The sequence below is a fragment of the Paralichthys olivaceus genome, chromosome 15, assembly GCF_024713975.1.
Source record: "Paralichthys olivaceus isolate ysfri-2021 chromosome 15, ASM2471397v2, whole genome shotgun sequence".
NCBI lineage: Eukaryota > Metazoa > Chordata > Actinopteri > Pleuronectiformes > Paralichthyidae > Paralichthys > Paralichthys olivaceus.
Genome location: NC_091107.1, coordinates 11,800,400 through 11,821,537, shown reverse-complemented (window position 1 = coordinate 11,821,537; position 21,138 = coordinate 11,800,400). Strand labels below are relative to the sequence as shown.

The 21,138-nt window shown below is 40.6% G+C and overlaps 1 protein-coding gene across 3 annotated transcripts in view; it reads right to left on the bottom strand.

Moving 5' to 3' along the window:
* cadm2a (cell adhesion molecule 2a) overlaps positions 1 to 21,138 on the bottom strand; it is a 199,988-nt gene that overhangs the window by 6,022 nt on the left and 172,828 nt on the right. For 2 of the 3 annotated variants that reach the window (XM_020086031.2, XM_020086032.2), the window contains 5 exons: positions 17,861 to 18,022; positions 17,343 to 17,433; positions 17,063 to 17,241; positions 13,783 to 13,896; positions 996 to 1,118 (listed from right to left, as the gene is read on the bottom strand). In XM_020086031.2, the coding sequence (XP_019941590.2) occupies positions 996 to 1,118; positions 13,783 to 13,896; positions 17,063 to 17,241; positions 17,343 to 17,433; positions 17,861 to 18,022 (669 nt within the window). The remainder of the gene's footprint in view (positions 1 to 995; positions 1,119 to 13,782; positions 13,897 to 17,062; positions 17,242 to 17,342; positions 17,434 to 17,860; positions 18,023 to 21,138) is intronic. The other variant, XM_020086033.2, reaches the window with a different exon arrangement.

The following is a 21,138-nucleotide window of genomic DNA, read 5'->3' as shown; positions in this document are numbered from 1 at the left end:
GACTTTCTGACCTTATAAATCACCTTTTAATATCACAGTTGATTCATTGAGACAGTATTAAGGCTGCAACTAATAACTCATATAATAATTCAATGACATTATTCACTGAATTATTTTATATTTTGGAAAATTGATAACAATAATAGTGTCTCGAATAAGTTATAAGGATTAAACAGTCAAAGCCATTTTAGACATGAGATCCAGAAAATATGTGGACAGTTGGATTCATACATGATGTATAAAATCCACTCTCTCCTCTCTTTTACCTCTACGTGTATGGCATTTCTGGCTTTTTTAGTTTTGGTTTTTCAGCTTTGAATCTGCTCCATGTTTGAAACATCGACTGGCTCAAGATGAATCCTCTGGACATTTTCCTGCTGTATTCTCACATGTGCTCACTGAGACATTCTCTGGATATTACACCAGAGGGGATGGCAATGGAAAAACTCCAGAGAATGTCCAGAGCAACTAACTTGGACAACTGTGTTCTCACATACAGCCCCTCTGGATAATAAAAAAAAAATACCAGGAGCTCAGTGCGTGACCGAAAGCAGCTTTATAGACACGTATTTTCACAATGGACATTAAAAATAATGACCTCAGACAGCACAGCACTGGATCAAATAAACATGTATTGAATGTGTTTGTTTATTTGAGTTATGACTCTGGGATGATGGTGGACCCATTTTGACCTAAAACACAATAACATGCATTTAGAGTAAGATTAGTAGCCCTCTCTCTCTTGCCAATGGCATTTCTGCATTGTTTAAAAATATGAAAAACCTAAATAACTATGTCCTATATAATGATGTATGCTGCACATAATGGCACCTGGCATCAGAGCTTCTTATATGTGCATGACTCAAGCCTTCTTCTCCACTGCGGGTATGTCAGACATTTGTCAGTTGGGTGTGGATCTCTGGTTTCTAAGTAGGACGTGCTCCGCTGGTTTCTTGAGCCTCGAGAGACTCAGGTCTGCTCCACTGTGGATTTACCTTTATGCCTGGCCAGGTATCTTCCCAGAACAATGATTAAACACAAGGTGACGAAGACCACAACGGCCACCACTCCTCCGATCAAGGCATGGTCAGTGCCGTGCTGCCCCAGAGCGTTGGGATCTGAGGAGAGACACACAGAGAGAAACAAAGAGAGGATGACGGCATCGGCTGGTGAGGTGAGGGAGTGAGGGCAGAGAGGCAGCGAGAGGCAGGTAATACAAAACAGAGCAAGGAGGAAGCAGAAGATTACTCCCAGCTTGTTCCTGATCTAATGATTGTTTTGAGCTGCTGTCATTCCCCTCTCTCCATTCACATCATGCCGCCGGAGCTGAACTGCCTTGCACACTGAGAATAATAATGGAGAGAGAGAGAGTGAGGCAGAGAGACGGACAACACATTGACACAGAGAGCGGCTACAGGCAGGCGCGCATTCGCCCTGCAAAATGAAAGGTAGAGAGAATAAAAGACGGGAGTTGGAATAAAGAGGTGAATAATTCAGGACCACCCGCGCAGAGTCCCCAACATGCAAACGAGGGCAGCAGTGGAGGAGTAGTACACAGTAAATAAATCATCAAATGGAAAATAAAAATGGAAAGATCAATCTTCTTCTGTTTTCCTGGCGAGAGGGATTGTTGTTAGGGAAATGAATTAGGTGTTAGAGAGTTGGTACTGGTCCCTCGCCGTTGGAAGAGCAGTAGAAATGATTGTAATAGTCATGTGAGAGCATAGACAGCGTTATTAGCTTGTTCACGCCTCATGGCGAAAAAAAAACTCATCAAAGGTTTCCCTTTACTGCATCAAAAGCTTATTATATTTTATTAGTCACTTCCCTGACTTTCAGGCTATTCAAGGTAAGAGTGAGGGTGTGAGACTGACACTGACACTGTGGAAGGATCTAAAAAAAGTTGACAGTGACAGCGATGGGGGAGATGGGTGATGGAATAACTTGTATTATTCATATCAGTCCGTGACACCTGAGAAATTAGCACTCGTCTCATTATCCTCCTCTGAGCACCAGTGTCACTATGTTTTTTTATGTCTGTGTGGGGCTCACGGTGGTTAACATTTCAGAGTGGGGTAGAGGCAGTGAGAGAAGGCTGGTTTAGACACAGCCCACGTAGTACATCGCCACTTTTCCTCTTCAGTATTCTCCTTTTCATTCCAGAGTCCGCCCATGTGGCCGAGAACAGCTGGCTCGCTCTCGCCCCATAAGTCTCCGTGGTCTGATTGACCAGGCCGCCATGCTTCGCTGCGTCCATGTGGACAAATACACACTCATACTCACGCACTCATACATGCAGACATGCGTGGCGTGGGTTCACTGTGCTGCGGCACTGCTTGGTCAGTGGAGCGGAGAGTAGAGGAACGTTCCCCCCGGCGCTGCCCAGCACGCCGAGGACTCAGGCGTTTAGATTCACACATGGCTGTGTCTCTTCACCTCTACCTGTCAGGATGTCAACATACACACCCACTGTCTGTCTGTGCTTTAGTTTAGTTGTTACAACCCAGTGCTGGCACAAACAACTCCTCACTCTTCTACCGGATGCTACACATTGCACATGCAATATGCTGGTGTCATGTCCAAGTGGTTGGGCTGTAAGCCAACTCCCCAACACCTCTATGACATGTTCGATTCAGAGCTACTGCATCACTTTTGACCTTGAAGGAAAACGACACTGAAAATCAGTCTTCTGAGAACAATAGAAAGCTCGCTCTAAAAGAAATGCAGCTTTTCCCTTCATGGAACATAGCCACTCAGTTGGTATGACTCACAACAGGGACCTCAAAGCTAGGGTTGGTAATCCTGGAGAAGAAAGCAAAGGCTACAATATGAAAAACTGCAACCGATGGAACCCACACCCTCCCATCGGCCCTCTCGTCAAGCTACTCCCACAAAACACATGAACGCTCACTTCATGACAACTGCTAGAAGTTGGCTTTTCCTTGACTAACTTTTTAGTTAACGTCTCTGCTTCAGCAGCATCGGTCTATCCGGCTGAAGACTCCGGTCATGGGCATGGGGTGCACAGGCAGGCAGGTTAATGACAGACAGGCACGCCAACCAATCATTTCATTTGGTCTGAATGGATGGGCGAGGGTAACAGACACCGGTCTGTTTTCTTTTTTTCAGACAACTTTATCTATTGATGGCTATCAGGACGTGAAGAAGATTTAATGTCATTAAAATAACATCTTATGATATATGCTACTACTTTGTAATATCCCCACAGCTCCAGCAGAATTAGTTTATATATAAAGTTATTTACTATCAAAGTGGAAATTGTTAACCCCATACTGAGCTTAAAGATCAATGGCTGGGAAGCTGATTATGCTGCAGTGGTGGTTTTAAAAACGTTCTGTGGTGTATTTGAATGTTTTGTTTTGTTTTTCTCTTGCCATGACTCTGCATTGCTAATTCATCGGTACTGTGACTCCAGGCAGAGTTCAGCATCCATCCATCACACACCAGTAAAACCAATTAGTGGTATAAGTAGAAATAATTTGATCCTGATACCATTAAAAGCCTGGATGATGGAAATTGACTTGTTTGGCACTTGTTTGATCACTGTAAGAAATTTGTTGTAATGAACTAATTCCTAAAACTAACACGCTGTTTTTATTATGACACCACCTCCATGTTGGAGTTATTGGGGCTGACATGGAATGGTATAATTGTGGCCTGACTGCTTCTATTTCTTCGGAGGCTCTGAACTGTAGAAACAAAAAAAACGTTTAATCTACACGTGGATGACATGGCCGACTCTAAAGCTGATAAGTTGCTAAATTTTCTGAGCTCCATTGATTTTATCTAACACGTTAAGAGGGCGCCTCACAACAGTGGCCACACATTGGATCTAATTATTACTCATGGTCTGAGGATTGATCCTCTGTAATTAAGCTGCTGCGTTTTCCCCCTGCATTGTTATCATTATGTAGCTTTGTTACTGAGCGGGTTGTCAGGAAACATTATCTGAAGTTGCTGGAACATTTGATAAATCGTATTATTAACATGACCCCGCAGATCCTTCCTCCCTCCTGTGATGATCTAGTTAACAATTTTATTAATAAGATGATGACTTACCATTAGCACTCTGGCACCAGCAAAACTTAATGAGATTAAAAAGAATGGAAACCGTCATGGAGAACAAGGGATATCATTAACCTAAAGAAAAACACATCACTAACTTTAACAGAGCAATTTGAAATTCAAGACAAGCTCATTTCTAAAAATCATAATAATCCCAAAACACTATTGTCAACTATTAACTACCTCTTAAATTCAGCTTCAACTAGAGTGGCCCTGAGTTGAGCATATACCTCCGTCAAGGCTCAACTCTTTCCTTATGAAACCAAATGTAAATTCATTAGATCCAATTTTTTATTTTTGAATCTGCACCAAATTTCACACACTCATTAGTATCAGTTCCCTAAAAATGCTTGATTTTTTAAATCAAGATCCATGAATTATTCTCTAGGAAATTGAGGAAAATATAAACAGGTCCTTAACCTGCAATGTTAAAGCCCCCTGATCCAGCACAATTTGATGAGTTTGTCCTTGGGCTATGACTCGACTTTTGCATAATCCAGCTGACAAACAAACAAATGCAGACGTACCCTAATATCCCTGCTTGCATTGCCTCAGTATTAAAATGTTAAGAGTTCCAAACATCTTTCCGAAGCAAGATTAAAAAAATAAAATTTTTGGACCTAAACCAGGTTGTACTGAAAATGCATTACGCATTGTTTTCTGACACTTCAAGTGTAAGGTCAAGTTTTATTTATTTTTCAAGTTAACACAGGGTGAACGGTACAATGAAAAATCTTGGACTACGAAGACAGGTCTGCTCAGCAAGAAGAGAAAAAGAGAGGAGTAAGTAAGTTAACTTAAATAAATCAAAAAAGCTCCTGTTTAATGTTCTGTGTCATATATATATATGTGTGTTTATTTATTATAAATATCACATATTTTTCAAGCTAAAATGGGGTTATTAATAAATACATTTTCATTTTACTTGGTTTGTGAAACAACAGAAGCCAGTGACCTATTGTCATTACATAACATACACAGTGTAAATACACTTAGCTTGAGTGCCTTGGCCTTCGAGTGCTTAACATGGCTTATGTATTGTGTTCTTGTGTATTCTCTTCTAATCCACTGCTACACCACAGCGAGGGTGCACCGAGACACAGAGGGAAAGCAAACGAAAAAATAGAGATTGATATAAAGGAAAAGGTTGAAATTTCAGCTGGAGCAAGACAAGGAGGAGAGGGATATATTTTTATGGCTCCAGAACACATTATCTTTTAATAAGGGCACATACATTCTTCTCTGTGTGATTTAATATGTGAGCGTGGCAGAGCAAACTCCTCTTTTAATATTTATAACGCTCTCCTTGTCGTCTGGCCTTGCGATTGGGGCTTGTTTAATAAATTAAAGGGGTTCAGGGCTTCTGTGAGCCACTGCTTGGCCAGACTGAGACTGAGTGTTACTGTTTAACTGCCCAACTAACTCCTCATCTGATCTGTTTCACTGATGCTAGCTCCATATGGGCTTACTGTGAAAGGAGATGTGATGGTAATACCGTGGGGGGGTTTCAAGACTGTGTGAAGACTCGAAATGGAAGAATATAGAATATAAAATATAGTCAAAAAATAAAGCCATAATGTGTTTCCCAATTCAGGGGCCAGCTCTTTCCGAAGCTGCATTTGAAGAAGGATTGCATCACAGTGGAACAACTATGTTGTCCCATTTCAAAAGCCCTTCCAATTGTGGCTGACAGATGTGTCCTCCAACGGGTTGATATTTTTTAGGCCAACCTATCCCAGGACACATTGCGCTTTGGTAACAAACTGCTTTTTAAAAAGAGATAATGGCAGCGGCAAGCAACAAGATGTCTGATGCTGACACTTTTAAATTTAAGTATCAAGGTTTATGTTTTGGAAACAAGGATCATTAAAACTTTCTAGCTGTGTAGCTAGGCAACAGCAGTAAAGTCAGGTGCAGCGGCCTACATGGCCCACGAAGAAGGTGGTCTTTGAGGGCAGCGCAGACCATGACAGCTGAACCAAAATTAGATGGTCCTATGAAGGAGTCAGCCCCTGCATTAGGACACAGCGATTGTATCTGGTCAGACTGGATGACATAATCAGATCATCACATTTCTGGAAAGAACGCCAGCATCCTATACAGCAAGGTAAAAGCATGGGTCATGGCTGCTGAACATTTTTTGCCAGACTGGTCATGACTGAAATGTGACTCACCAAACAATTCAATTATGTGCAAAGGAATAATTATGAGTGAAAAGTCATAAATTTAATTCAATCTACAGCTCAGCTGGAGAGAAATGATAACCCTAAAGAAAAATCGCTTTCCCCCTTTTTTCCCCACCACTTCCATGTCATGCTGATCTGACCGTGATACCTGCAAATTTACACACTAGGTAGTTTCCTGATCTTTGTATAAAAAAGTAAATGGGAAATCTATAAGAGGGGAAGCTGGGAGTGGAGTGGCTGAACAGTCAAAGCACTAAAAGGTTTGAGTAACTTCCTTTATGTATGTACTGAATATTGAATATGTGCCCTTAGCTCATTCTTCAAACACTGTATTTCCTGCCAATCTCAGAAAAACTTCAGAAGCAACGTCTCCTCCTCTTTAAAATATTGTTACAGCATCTCTCGGGCCTGAGAGGAAACCATCCTCTGCACTTTCAAAAAATTTGAACAGATCAGACGCAGTGTTAAATACTTTCGGCAAGCTATAGTCAAATGGTATTTATATACTGCAGTTAATATATATATTTCTGCCTCTCTAACATTTCCCTCTGTATTGAATAGTTTTTATATGAAATTCATGCCCTACAAGCATCTGTTTCTCCTTTGGGATTACATGATTTCTTCTCTATATCTTAGATGAAGCTTTGTGAAGCAATGTCTTCAGTTGCTCAGATCAATAAATCAGCAGCTAGCTTAAACACAGAGCTGCAGTGTCCTTGTGTCTGTGGGATGGGTCAGAGAATCTTCGAGTGTGTGTGTGTGAGAGTGAGAAATAGTTCATCATAACATTATAATTTTTAAATTAACTAGTGGCCATGCTGAACCTGCCTGTATGTAATGGGTTGTTTGTTTGGCCTGTGGTAGGGCAGGTTGCAGCTTTCTTTCTGAAACTATGAAAGTGACCTGCAGTAATTGAGCCAAAGACCAGGACTGCACCATCTCTGCTGCACTAAGAGCTGTTCATCTGTTTATTGAAAGTTTGGTGAAGCTCAACCCTGGACCCTGGACCCTGCAAAAAACCCTGGACCCTGCAAAGAACCCTGGACTTGAGACTCAGTTGTTGCCCTTTGGCCATTGTTGTGAGCGTCAACCCTCAAAGGATAAGTGGTATAGCTAAAGATGGATAATATAGATGAATGGACAATAATATCCATAATTTCCTGTTTCGCCCAGTTCCAGCTTTTTATTTGAAAATACTCCACATTATCATTAAATGTTGAAAATAAACATGACACTGTAGTGACGGTCAGTTAAAATTACAGCCGCAAAATGGATAAACACAGAGAAATTGAAGTGAGAGAAAGTGCCAGCAGACTTCCCTTGTTCAATGAGTCAATTATTCTCAGCTTCTTTGGCAGAGAATGGAAACTCACCGATCTACATCTAATGGTGGTCTCTACAACAGAGATGAAAAAATCCCTGGAGGCTGCAGCAGAGGGCCGTATAAGACACATGTGCATATATTTATGCCTTCATAGAAAGACAAACGTTTGTGTTCGTCTGTGTCCTCGCGTATTATTGCTTGCTGGGGCACAGTGGATTAATTAGATTCAGAGAAAGACATTATTTCTGCTAGTCGTTCAATAATCAACATGTAGACTTGGACACTATCTTCCTGTCTCTTCCCAGAATGAAAAGAAATTGTGGTCAGCAGTGTGACAACATGAAGTTATAAGCAAAGCAATATAATTAATCACATGAATTCATTAAGTCACTCGCAAGAATCAATCTTTAAAAGAGACCCTTTGTTCTGCAAAAGGCATAACCGCTCAAATATAGCATTAAAATACAACCAAGGATGAAGCAGGGAGGTAACTTCATTACTACGATTTAACCAAGACTGTGCTGTTGCTGCGGCTTTTTCTTAAAAAATTCTCTGTCACAACCTGCTTTAGCTCTGGAGAGCTGCATTGTGTGAGTCAACGGCAGAAGTAGAGCAGCAGGAACAGTAGCCACACAGAGATGAGTGATACTGGAGGAGGCAAGTTGCCACCACAACAGTTCCCCGAGGGAGACGAGTGGAGAAAAATGAATAAAGCAGCGAATAAAACTTCATGTCAACAAATGAAAATTAGACCGCCTTGTGCATGTGTTCATGTGCATGCATGCATGTGCTTCTTCAAGACTGCTGAAAGTGTCCGTTGCCACTAAGATTTTACAATAGAATTGCTATTATATGTAATTCATAACACCAGCCTTGGGATCTAATGATTTCTCTTTTTCTGCTCTACACTTTATTCCAAATTGTTGCCATAATTCTTCCCCAAAGCGAGTAATGTGACAGGTCATCAATAAGCTTACCTTGCAATAAGTGGAAAGACCTTTGCATTATGTTTTAATTTCTCCTGTGCTTCTCGGCTTTATGGTGTGAGGAATGAGGAGTGGGAGGGATAAAAAGAGAGGATGGTCGGCACTGTTCAATATTTAACCACCAACCCTCCCTCCCTCTGGGGATGCTGCAACCCCAACATAGCTTCTCTGGTTTAAACACAGCTACCATCCAGCCGCTCTGGACACTTGCCCTCAAGAAAATATATCTTTTCACTCGTCACATGGCCTAACCCCTACCCTCCATTTAACACAAGATCAATAGCAATGGAATAAAGCCGTTGCCAATCCCTCCAAGGGATGAAAATTGTCCATTCACTTATTGGGTTTTCACAAAAGGTTCGTCCTCAGCCTAAAGCAGCTTGAATAAGTGAACATTGGGTTAAAGACATGAAACATTACCTGTCCATGGCCCTTAAACTCTCATGTATCTTGGGACTGAAGCATTGAAATTTCAGGTCCATAATATTTTAAAGCAAAAAGTTAAGTTGTATTATTATATTTGATACAGGTTTGATCAAATGTATTGTCTTCTTCTTTTTTTGTCATTTATTTTAGATTTCTTAATTATCTAAATGGACACAAACAGAAAAATCAAAGTACCCGCCCACTTTTTTGTTTTATTTTACATTTATCACACTGATATATGTCCAAGTATCCATTGTTCTATATGTTTGGTTTAACTAGGTATTTGATGCTATAAAAAAGTACTGATACCGGTCATTATAAAAAGTTCATGGAATAGACTTTTATCAAGAGTCTCAATGTTGTTAGTGCAGTTCTTAACTTTTATCCGTTATCGAGAACAAGCAGCAGACTGAACAAAAGACACATTTTTCTATGCAAGTGTGTAGACGTGTATTATTTTAGTTTTTCTGTCTTCACTGCAGGCAGAGACACCCGGCATGAATAATTGCTGTCTTCTCTGCAGTGAGCCCTTTTTCTGCGGCTACAGGGTCTGGGGTTGGCCACACGAATGCTGATTATGAGAAGTGAATTGTAAATATTTTAAACACCAAAGAAACTCTTGTGCACGATTCAACCTTTCAGCTTCACAAGGTCAAAACTAATTTGCAAGCCATGAAAAAGCATTTGGCAAATTTGAAAGAATTCCGAGGTGGTTGGGAAAGAGAGAGAGTGTGTATGTGTTCGCAGAAGGGAGGGGGTAGTCTGATGACATTGCATAGACCTCTGATACTTAGCAAAAGAGTTATTATAGCCATTAAGGCTTGCTGGGCTATTGAAGCAGTATGTGTGTTGAGGATACCTGCCAGCACTTCATTAATAAAGTGAATCACACTCTGTAGTTATGCATCAGTCTCGGCTTCAGACAGTTTGGGTGAAAAACAGGAAAATCACACATACCTGCACATTAGCTCCACTCCAAAGGTCAACAAGTCTACAAAATGAATTATTTATTCCTTAATATTCCTGCAAGAACGAATAAATGCTTCCATTAAATGGAACATTATTGTATTGGCCACTTAACATATATGTAGAACAACCGTGTCAGCAAAATCCGACAAATATATCCATTATTGTCTCAGCACATTGTAAAAAAACTCCACTTCCCGTATCTTACAAACTCGTTTTTGTAAATCCAGAATATTAACTAACAACTCATTGAAGGAACAGAATGAAAGAGTGTGGGCAGTTGTTTTTCAGCTCCCTGTCCAATTTGCACTTGTCATGCAAATACTGTTTCTGTCAGTGTTGGATTCTGTGGGTTGATAGCTTGTTGATGAATTTGAGGTTATTTTTAACTTCTTTGAAGACGAAGTATCAATGCACTGCTATGTATGTAAAACTGTCCAAAGCTCAGTTCAACATCCACTTGAATAAAGTTTGATTAGTAACCAATGATTAGCTTATTTTCTACTAAACAAAAGTGTTATATCATATTTCTTTTAAATTTTATCATATTCCAATTAACGGGAGGGTTATTACCTCCTCCAAGAAGGTTCTGTTTTCATCCCTGTCCATTTGTTTGTTTGGAAGCAAAATTACACGATAAACTACAAAACACATTTGAATCTGGTGCAGATTCAAATAAAACTTTTGACCTATTGGGAGACTGTTGGTCTTCGTTGGAGACGAAACAATCCCTGGCCTACTTTCAAATATCAAACGAAAGGATCATACTTTTATTCAATTTAAATTTATTCAAATTTAAATAAAGATTATTTCAGACCGAATCGATACAATATCTAGTTTGTATACCTATAATTTTGTCACTGGACCTTGTGGTAGTTCAGTCTTATATTTCTCTTGGAGAAAACGATGTAGTCCAGTGAAATTACCTTGCTTTCCGACCGGCCGTGGTAGTCATGGTAACAGGCCTTACTGAGATCAAAGCCCAAAGACCTCACTTTTGACTGAAAAAGCACAATATCAGAGGAACTCGATTACGACTATTATCTTAACACTGTGGGAGATTAAGGACACAAAGAATAACAACAGTACAAACTTAGTTCAGAGCTACGTCGCTTAGTTTTATCAAGTGTTTCAGAGGACGACACCAAATACAAGTTGATTTTGAAAGCTTCAAAATCACTAGTATATAAATTTGCAATATTGCCAATGTAACAATCACCTCCTCATATCTTCTCTGCCCAATCATTTTTTCTTGTTGGAGGCAAAAGAGGAAAGATGCAACTGATCTGCAAACCACAAATCAGAGGGCTGCACCTGAGCTCATCAGGTGTTTAATCTGCATACAGGCTCTATAGTGCTGAACCCACAGAGTGTACTTCTAATGCATGGCAACTTCATTAAAGAGACAAAACATCATGGGGCTGTTACAGCTCCACAGTTGTTTGCTTTCATCCAGAGCCCACAAAAAGACCTGGTAATAAATCAAGCAGACACATGAAAGCAGATAGTGTAGTATCCTGTGACTGGGGACACAGTGAAGGAGTCTGATATTTAGATTCCCCGAAGATACACTGAGACGCTCAGCTCCTCCTGTGTCTCTGTGTTACACAAACAGACATCAGAGAGGAACTGATGAGGAATATCCAACGTGTGGAAGCCTCTTATCTAAGGGGGTCTTCAGAGAGATGTGAGGTTAGGAAAGACAAGGGGAGGGGGAGTCAAGAGTGCTGATGTTAGAAATGTGGACTCTTTGTTATTTTTCTTGTTTCATGTCCTCGTTTTCCTGCTGTGAGATTTACCCCATTTGGTGCCTGCATGGGATACGGGCTGGGTGACTCTTCACTCATGTGCCATCAATTCTCCGACAACCCTGAGCTCATGACCACAAAGACTCTGCCTAATATAAAGAGCTGTTCAACTACTAAGACTTCTGTCAACCTCTCTGCCTTTTCTTTTTCCAGTCTCACTCTCAAATCTCAACATCTGAAGGACTTTAAAGATAGTAATTTAGAGAAAGTGGAAATGATAAGATAGAATTATTTTGAATGAATGTGAGTGTAGAGCATCATGAACTTGAGTGGAAAAGAGAAAGGGAGCAAAAAAAAAACCTAGCGTCAACTCTGCCACTTCTATGTGAGGAGATAAGATACACAAATTAAGCTACTCAGGAGAACTTTAAAATACAGATAACTAAGAAAAAAGAGGAAAAATCAGTCTGTTGAATCCCTCTCCTTTTCTCTACTTTGTATATATGTAGGTATATGCAACTGTACCACTTTGTCACACTAAGGCTTCCTAAATGGGCTGAAGGTAATTGGAATATTTAAGCATTTTCTCTCCAGCTGCTGAGGAAACTCTTTTCTCACTAAATTATGAAAGTAAAGCTCATATAAATTATGTAAAATATCATAATGGCTACATTGACCATGAATAAATGTTTTACAGAAATCCTTTGGAGATAAAGGTTAATAAACCAGAGCAACTACACCTTCTGAGAGGTTTGTGATGTTCATTCTATTCGCTACCACTTATTCCAGTTTAAGTGATGCCCAAACATTCTTTTTCCAGCCATGCTCGGCAGCTCCGTACTTCTCCCAGTTGGATTTGCCTCCATAGAGAAGCATTTTGGTTCGATGCCCAAACCACTCTTCTTTTACTACAAACTAGCTCCTTTAATCACAGATCCAATTAAATTGGACATGCTGGAATACTTCCAGAGGAAGGCGTCTTCATCCGATTCTCAAACCAACTCAACTAACTAACAACGGGGAATTACGTCAGAATTTACCTGGCACCTCATGAATGTGATTTAAGGTTTGAACTCCTCAGTGACCAATCAGAAGAAAGAGTAAAGGATCCTTTAACTCCACCTCCACTGTGTTGACTGGCGCTTTAATGAAAAGATGTCCCACAAATGGTGAGACCAGAAAATGTGCTTTCTGTGTAGGATGATGATGGCAAAATAATTTACACAGCCCATCAGTGATTTTAAAGCTTGAATCCATAACCAGAACTCTCGTTTCTCCATCATCTTTACTATTGATGACATCCTATTATTCATGTACCTTACAGGACAATGCTGAAAAGTTTATGAAAACAGCATTCATAATAATCACAAACAGATACTGGAAATAGTAACTACTCAGTCGTAGCAGTAAAATGTTAATATTGTGGCTCCTATGTTGTCTAAAAAAAACGTATATAAAGATGGACGACATAAGTGGAGCCACATCACCTTGCCCCCCCCCCCCCCCCCAATCAAAACCCCCTCTTCCAGCATGTTAGAAATCTCTAAGATTCTCTGTCACAGCATTAGGAGTCATGATGAAACTTCTCCAGTGGCCAGACATTTTGAGTTGGACATGACCTTTCAAATGCCCAGGGGACAGTGAATCGAGCATTTGCACAGCGAAACTCTTTTTGAATACAATGACCCACAGTGTGTTGTAGAGTCAAATCTGAATATTTTCTGATATATAAACATGGAAATGAAAATCAGTGTCTCGAAAGTTTATCGAACACACACAGTTTACGTTAACAGTCCTACAAGGATAGAAAGATTAACATACAGGAAGGCAAAATGCAGTATCAGAAGACAGGGAAGAATTTTGGACCAGGAAGTAAGCTATGTTTGGTCCATTTTTCCAGTTGGCAGTGTCTCTACTTCCCAGAGTGTCCACATGAGTCAAGTACTCTGAAGCTTGAAGCAGTGAAGTAGAGAGACGTCGATAGACAGAAAAATGAAAGCACGAGTGAAGTGGGAATATACAGGAGCATGCTGAGGAGGACGCGAGGGGCAGTACTGTACCTCTGTTGCCAATGACTGTGGGGTCTGAGGCGTGGGTGCCTAATAGTGCAGTAGGATCTGGAGGGATGGGATGTAGGGGGGGAGTGGTGGATGGAGGCAGGGTGGTGGGGACGTCTGGTGGAGGGGACAGACAGACACATGTACACAAAAGTAATACAAAAACAAACACAACAAATAAAAAAATGAATTCACATGGCGGCAGTTAAAAGAACAACACAAACTGGTCACAGGCAAAACATTTTTGAGTGATGGAAAACCAAAAAAGAACAAAACATTCAAATCATTCAAGGATAAGTTTGTGGAATTTCAATGTTTAAATTATTATTTCTCTGTATGGTTTATGAATCTAAATGAACCTGCTGAATGGAGCTTCTTATTTGAATGACTCAAAAGTTTTTGTAGTCCAGTGGCATTACAGTCTTTGAGTTAATGCCAACGTGTTTTGGGTCATTGTGTCTGCCAATGAGGTTGTGCTTTCATCCTGTTCTTTTCTTTGTTGGTTGATTTGTAGATTCATACGGTACGATATGGGTACAAGTAGCCTTCTCACACATCCTCGGCAAAATAAACAATCTGAAAAAGACTGAATCAGTTAATGTATACTGTTAATACTGGAGAATGTCTGTAAAAGACATGAAAAAGAGGAAAACTGGAGTATGTTGACAAATGACCTGTGCCAATTATTCACATTTGCAAAGAGTAATTTCAGGAAAACGTACCAATGCCATCATTGCCATGCTCTGTTTTTGACTTCTCATTCCAGGATAACGGTAAAAGTTTTTCAAGCGAGGCAGCGTTTCTCGCTGCCCTATGTTACAGCAACAGGAAAAATGTGGCTTAAACATTGTGTGACAAAGTTAATGAGGTTACACTACCGTCTCCATTCTTATGTTTATGCCACTCTGCTTTTATAGTGAGCTAGTGGCTTTTAATTGGCTGAGGTAGTCTTTCTACGAGCCAACTGTCTCGCACATTTCTGTGACATTTCAGGCTTAGTGTGAATTACTTTGCTGCTAAGTGCATGTCTTTGGAAAAAAAAGGGGAAGAGAGAAGATGTCTCCTCTTTGGAGGGAAACCATTAAAAATGTATTTTCAAAGAATTATGGTGGCAATTGTTAAAGGCTAAAAGGTGTCCTAATCACTAATGAAGGGTAGGGACAGACCGGGTGCCATTTCAAAAGAACAGGTAATGAATCTGGATGGGACCCTTTGACCCTCAAGTACCCAAGTGCCTTTTTTGTTGCACAGAATTTGTCAGTTTAATAACAATACAGCCATTACGTGCTTTGGTTATTCTTGTTGTTGCACTCAGCTGGCATTTGAAGGAGCTGCTTGGTGCACGTAGACACCGCCGCATGAGGCACAAGCACACCGATTCAACTCCTATGTACTACAATTATGTATGGAGGTTAGTGGGGGGTTGAATATTGAAGTTCACAACCTCAGCATGAGATGAAACTTTAGGTTTAAGGGGAACTAATAGGACGCTTAGAGTGAAACAATTAATTATTAAATTGATAATTTACAATATGCTGCTATATGCTGCTGCTTTTTAATTATGGTAATTCAATCAGCTGGAGACATTTGTAGACAAAACTTCCCTGTATGTGAACTGCACAACCTTTTTGTGGATTGGAATTTAAATGGAAAATATCAGATGCTACGTATCCCTCCTCAGTGCTGACCAGTTTACTGGGTATGAATGGAAATAGCAGTAAAATGATAATTTATTTAAATATCTCAGCTGTAGGATGGTAAACATTGGCTGCATATTTGATGGGCTTGAAAAAGACCTCTGCTCATAAAAGGCAAACAATGAAGTTTATCTCTTTCGATTTGCCTTGTTACAGTATGGGTCATGAAATTAAAAATCGTTTGGCAGCAGCACTGGAGAAAACTGTTGTATAACATGAGAATTTTACCATGACCTTGCTTTGATGTACCCATTTTAATTTGAATCAGCCCACACCACTGCACACTTCTAGCTGAAGATCAAGTTGCATGCTATTAAAATGTCTTTCATTTGGAAGATTAAGTTATATTTATACGACATTTAGAGTCTTTGATCTATAAAAGCATGTCATTATTTGCTTTTCTTGTTGAAGAAATTGATAACCCATTCCCATTATTTTACTTTATAATCAACAGTTTAATTAGCCAGTGGACAAACTTTTGAACTGTGGACAGCAGAGCCACACGGTTCGGTTAAACTCTCTGTGTCCGGGAGGCTGCAAGGGTCAACATCTTGTGCCCACATCCATGACAGTCCATGAGGACTGTCTGTGCTCAGCCCATTTATTATGTTGTTTAGCATTTAACATACGTGATTCAAGAGTTATCTTCATGTTGCTTCAGAACCAAACAGCGGAAACCTCGGCTGCTTCCTCCAACGGCTCCACATCTGGTTATTAATGTAATCCCATCAAGGATATTCCAGAACATATTCGAAATCACTTTAGCTCATGTGCACCTGAGAGGTTTACTCTCTCATGGTTTCCATTAGATTAGGTCCCTGTTTAAATGGGAGAGCAAATGAAACACCCCCTAGGCGCATGTAATAATAACAATGATGTAATATTTTATTGATCCACTTGGGCGTCCAGTCGTACGGTCTCTCAGGTCAAAAATGACCTGCTTTTTTGTCCCTTGTCACACACCGTCTAAGCTCCTATTACAGAGACATAGATGTGTCGCTAATCAGCCCCCCCATTATAAAGCATGATTACTTAATGCCAAGAGACAAATGGTAGTGAAGAAACAGAAGAGGGGGAGAGCTATCTGTTTCCCCCTGACACAGAGTTCCTTTATCCTCCACCTTCTCTGGCGTTACTAGGAATTACTTATCCGTCCTGGTGATATTCCTGACAACGCAGCATTAAATTCTGCCTCCCTCACACGTTTCCCTCCCAGTTAGTGTGTGTGAGTGTGTTTGGAGGATCTGGGGCACAGGTTTATTTAAGGAAAGGCGTTGGTGGCAATTGTGTCACCTGAGGCCCTTATTCTTCCTGTGAGAGATGGTACCACTAATCACTCTTAGCAATGATACAGTATGCAGATCAGGAGGTATTTTAAAGCTGGAGTTTGCTGCCTGTGCCTGTGAGCTTATATTTTCCATTCTTTATATATGTAAACATTTTTGCATCCAAGGCAACCTCTTGCAACATTTTCTCTTCTACACATTCTTCATCTGTCAGTGGTGTCGAGTTTCTCTCTGTATCTTCGATTTTGGACAACATCACATGAAGCATGGCTACCCACGAATCATTTCCTCTTTACTCACCATAGACGTAGAGTACATATTCAGCACTGCTGGTCCCTAGGTGGTTGGTGGCTTCGCAGCGGTAGGTGCCATTGTCTGTCTTGTTGAGTGAGGTAAAGGTGAGCTCCCTCCCCTCTACAATCATCCTGTCCAGGTCAGGAATTTCACCCCCGTCTTTTGTCCATGTCACAGGATCTGGCCTGGGAGGTGAAAGAATGTGAAGGAAAGACGAGGAAATAGATTTGTATGAAGCAGTATAGAATAGGCTGACATCAACTTATACAGAAGTCGAGAGACTTACGAAGGGTTTCCTATGGACACGCACTCCAACTTTAAGTACTGACCCTCCTGAGGAACAGTAAGGGAGCGGATGATCTCCACACGAGGAGCATCTAGGACAGACAGACGTGGTTTAAAGTCAGGGTGGATGATATTAAGATCCATGATCATCTGGATATCTAACTATAAATTTCAAAATAAAAGTGAAACAATATCATTTATGATAAAATATTACATACAAAACATGGTTGATCAATATAAAATCATATAACAATTTAGACAACATATATTTTCATGGACAATATTTTTTGCCCAGACCATCTTGATGTTATCTGACGAAAATGCATGCAGATGTAAAGTTACAATGGAAATAATGGAAACAGTGAAAGAAAAATAATTGAAATATAAACACTGTGACAAATAGGTTAGATTAAATGGAAGCTAACAGAATGCAGCAGACCTTTGTCTTTTATTCACTGTTCTTCTTCACGCAAAGTGTCCACTCCATGTGTGTAAGTGTATGTGTGCATGTACACTCACAGTGGACCTCCAGTACTTCAGTGGCCTGCTGCGGTGTCTGTGTGAGTGCCACATGGTCCACTTTGCAGGTGTAGGCCACTCCATCGTCATTTCTGTCCACGTACATCTGGAGAGAGCTCCGTACTGTAAATGTCTTCCCACTTGCATTCACCTCTTTGGCACCTTTGGAGAAAATGGCATATTGTCACAAATGCTCCTGTGGTTAACATAACTTCAGCCATGCTTTACACCGAAAAGCCAGATTCCACCAGGGTCTTCTTTCTATCCATCCATACAGATGAACTGTAACAAATAGCTGAATGGAATTTTCACAGTTTCTGTTATAACCTTTTCATACCAAACCCTGACAAATATTATAGTAGAATATTGTAAGTTTCTGGTAGAAACAATAGCTGTTAAGAATGTCCAATACCAAATAAACCAAACCAAAGTACAACAAATTGCACATAATCATAGATATCAGTAGATGATCCATAAATTATTTCTAGAGAAATTAGCAAACGTGAAAAAAGCAGCTTATAATAAAGAAAGGGATAAAACATTCTTTGCCAGATCCCCTCTTAAATTGGTTTAGTAGTTTTTGTGTAATCCTGCTAACAGACAAACAGATAAACAGCAATGAGAACATAACCTCCTTGGCGGCGACTGTGAATGCACAAGGTACAAACGTAACCACACAACTTGAGGAGGATATTTTTCCACAGACATCCTTCTTTAGCTAATGTTTCTATCACGAATACTAAATGAAAACATGTCTGTGTAACTCAGCACACATTTGTATCACACATCTCCCTTGATTCTGCTTTGGTATGTCGACATGTCCAGTTTTTGGTCACAGCTCTAAAAAACCCAATTTGCTCCCCTCCTGGTTGGGACTCTTTAAATGTAATTTACACTAGAGGCTTTTTAAGCACCTCTGGCCTCACCTCCCATCTCTGCCAATGCCTGTCGCTTCCTGGGCTTTGCTGCTCCCACACAATATCTAAATCTCTCCAAACACTTTAATGCACTTCAGTTCTCCCTCCAACCCTTTCTATTTCCAGCCTCACTGGGACAAAAAACATTACAAGGGCCAATCACACATTTGGCAATAACTTCAATCAGCCTTGTAGCAAAGTATCATTATGCACAGTCCTCTCCATCTGTGCAATCTGCTTTCAGGGCACTCCCTGAAACACCTGCCTTGTAATCCCAACCAAACAGCTGATCCACCTCTCCATGCCCATCAACACCCCAATCATTGCCAAACCAGTGTAGAACTCCTGCTACCCAGCTTCCTCAAATTATCTACCTGATGTCCTGAAATTTGGCAGACTCAATCATTACCCTTTTAGCTTCATGTGCCTCCACAATGATATAAGCCTGAGATAAGCCAAATGTATGAGATTAGAGGTAAATGACCAGCCCTCGCGACACAAATATTTCAACCAGCACACTGGTGCCCTTGAAAAGTTTTTGGCTGGAAATAAATCATCGTGCCTGATAGCAGTGACACCTCGTAGGTAGAGGCCCTTCTGACTGGAAGGTTACAAAGTCAACGCCTGCATCAATGACTTATTTCGTCCCCGTCAAACTGTCCTTGTGCCTGATGCTGTACTCAGACACAGTGCCCTGTGCAACATCAACAAGTTTTACCACAATACAGAATGACTTTCCAGTACTAGACTGAGATCCCCTCTGCATACCTGAAAACACCCCGCTGATATATTATGAATTCTTGCTTTTCAACAAGTTTCTAGTAGTTGAGGCAGAATGAATGGGAAACTTTAATGTCTCTGGAGTGATCCCGCACAAATTCATACCTGAATAATTCAGGAACTGTCGCCATGTTGAGGTAACAGATGACATTTAATGACTTCAGATGAATCCTAAAAGCTAATTCATGCTCAGTGTTAGAAACTCATATGGTAACCGATGGAGCCACCTGTCCACACTGCGTTGACTTTGGCTGTATTTTTGCACATCTTCTGAAAGCTTACCGAAGCACTGGAAATAGAGGAAACACAGCAGCAACACTGAAAATTGTAAGTGGTTGTCAGTGTAGCCAATAGTTCAAGCGAGATGACCGTAAGACACGAGGGAGAAATATCAATGGCAGAACTTTTTGAGGAGAGACTGAGGAATAAATGACAGGCATCTAACTTACTGAGAACAGGGAAGAAAACTTGAGCCTCTGTGCTGCCCTCTAGAGGATACATTGCTTAGGAGTCATAACAATGTAACGTAGAAACTCACATGTAAGTCTGTGTTCCCCACACAACTCACCAACGCCAGATTTGTTTTCATCTACTGGTTCTATAGAAATACACCTGAAAGCAGCAAAAACACAACAAAATATTCTTCACCTCAATTACTTCTGTTCAACCAGTCTTTTGGGGGTGGTTGGTTTTAGTGCCAGCAAGTATTTCAAACCATATCAAGCCTGTTCATTCTCTCTCCTACAAATCACTGGTGTAATGTTATTTAGCTGTCCGGGCTTATCTCCGAATTCACGTGTTGCCCTGGTTTCTAAAAATCCTACGTCTCCTTTTCTGTATTCTCATCACAGCAAATTCCAGGAAGCATCAGTCTACGGTATGCATCATCTCTCTATCATGGTGGCCACCGTTGTTTGAATCTCTTAAAGAGACTGTGTACGCTTCATATCCTTCTCGCCTCTGTGCTCATCTGCTCCACTTTCTAAGCTTCCCACCCCACTGTCTCCTCTCCCTCTCCATCCTGCCAATCAACTATTCCGCTCAGTCACTTTCCCCCAACTGAGGCAATGAGCCGGCCTCCCCTGGAGATGAATGAGTGACAGGTCTGCAGTGTTAGTAACATCCATCCACACTGCAGCAGGGAGGGAAAATGGCTGGATTTCTGTACATAAAAAGATATGGCTGGAGACAAAAGAAAGTGAGAAAAAGTTCATAGCAGAGAAAGGTAGGACAGTGAATTCATAATATCACGGTCTGTTTTAGCAGTTGCAAATGTTCTGCTACCGTCACTGCTAGTTATTCTAGGTTTCCATACTCTGTCTCTTCTTGAGTCTTTGTGTCTCTAACAGTCAAACTTGTCTTCCTCAGTCTGTTTGCAGCCTAAGAAGGTTTCTTCTCCAGACGTAGTGTTTTAAAGGTCACCCTTAGGCTAGCTACCTCATTCTACCTTTTGTGTGTTTCTCCTCTGAATCTTCATGCATTATTGTTGAGGTTAGTTTTTGGGGTTAACGATTGCCTCATTCTTACTAACTGGCACCAAGGAGAGGTTTAATTATAGACCCAGTTATCTGAAAAATAAAA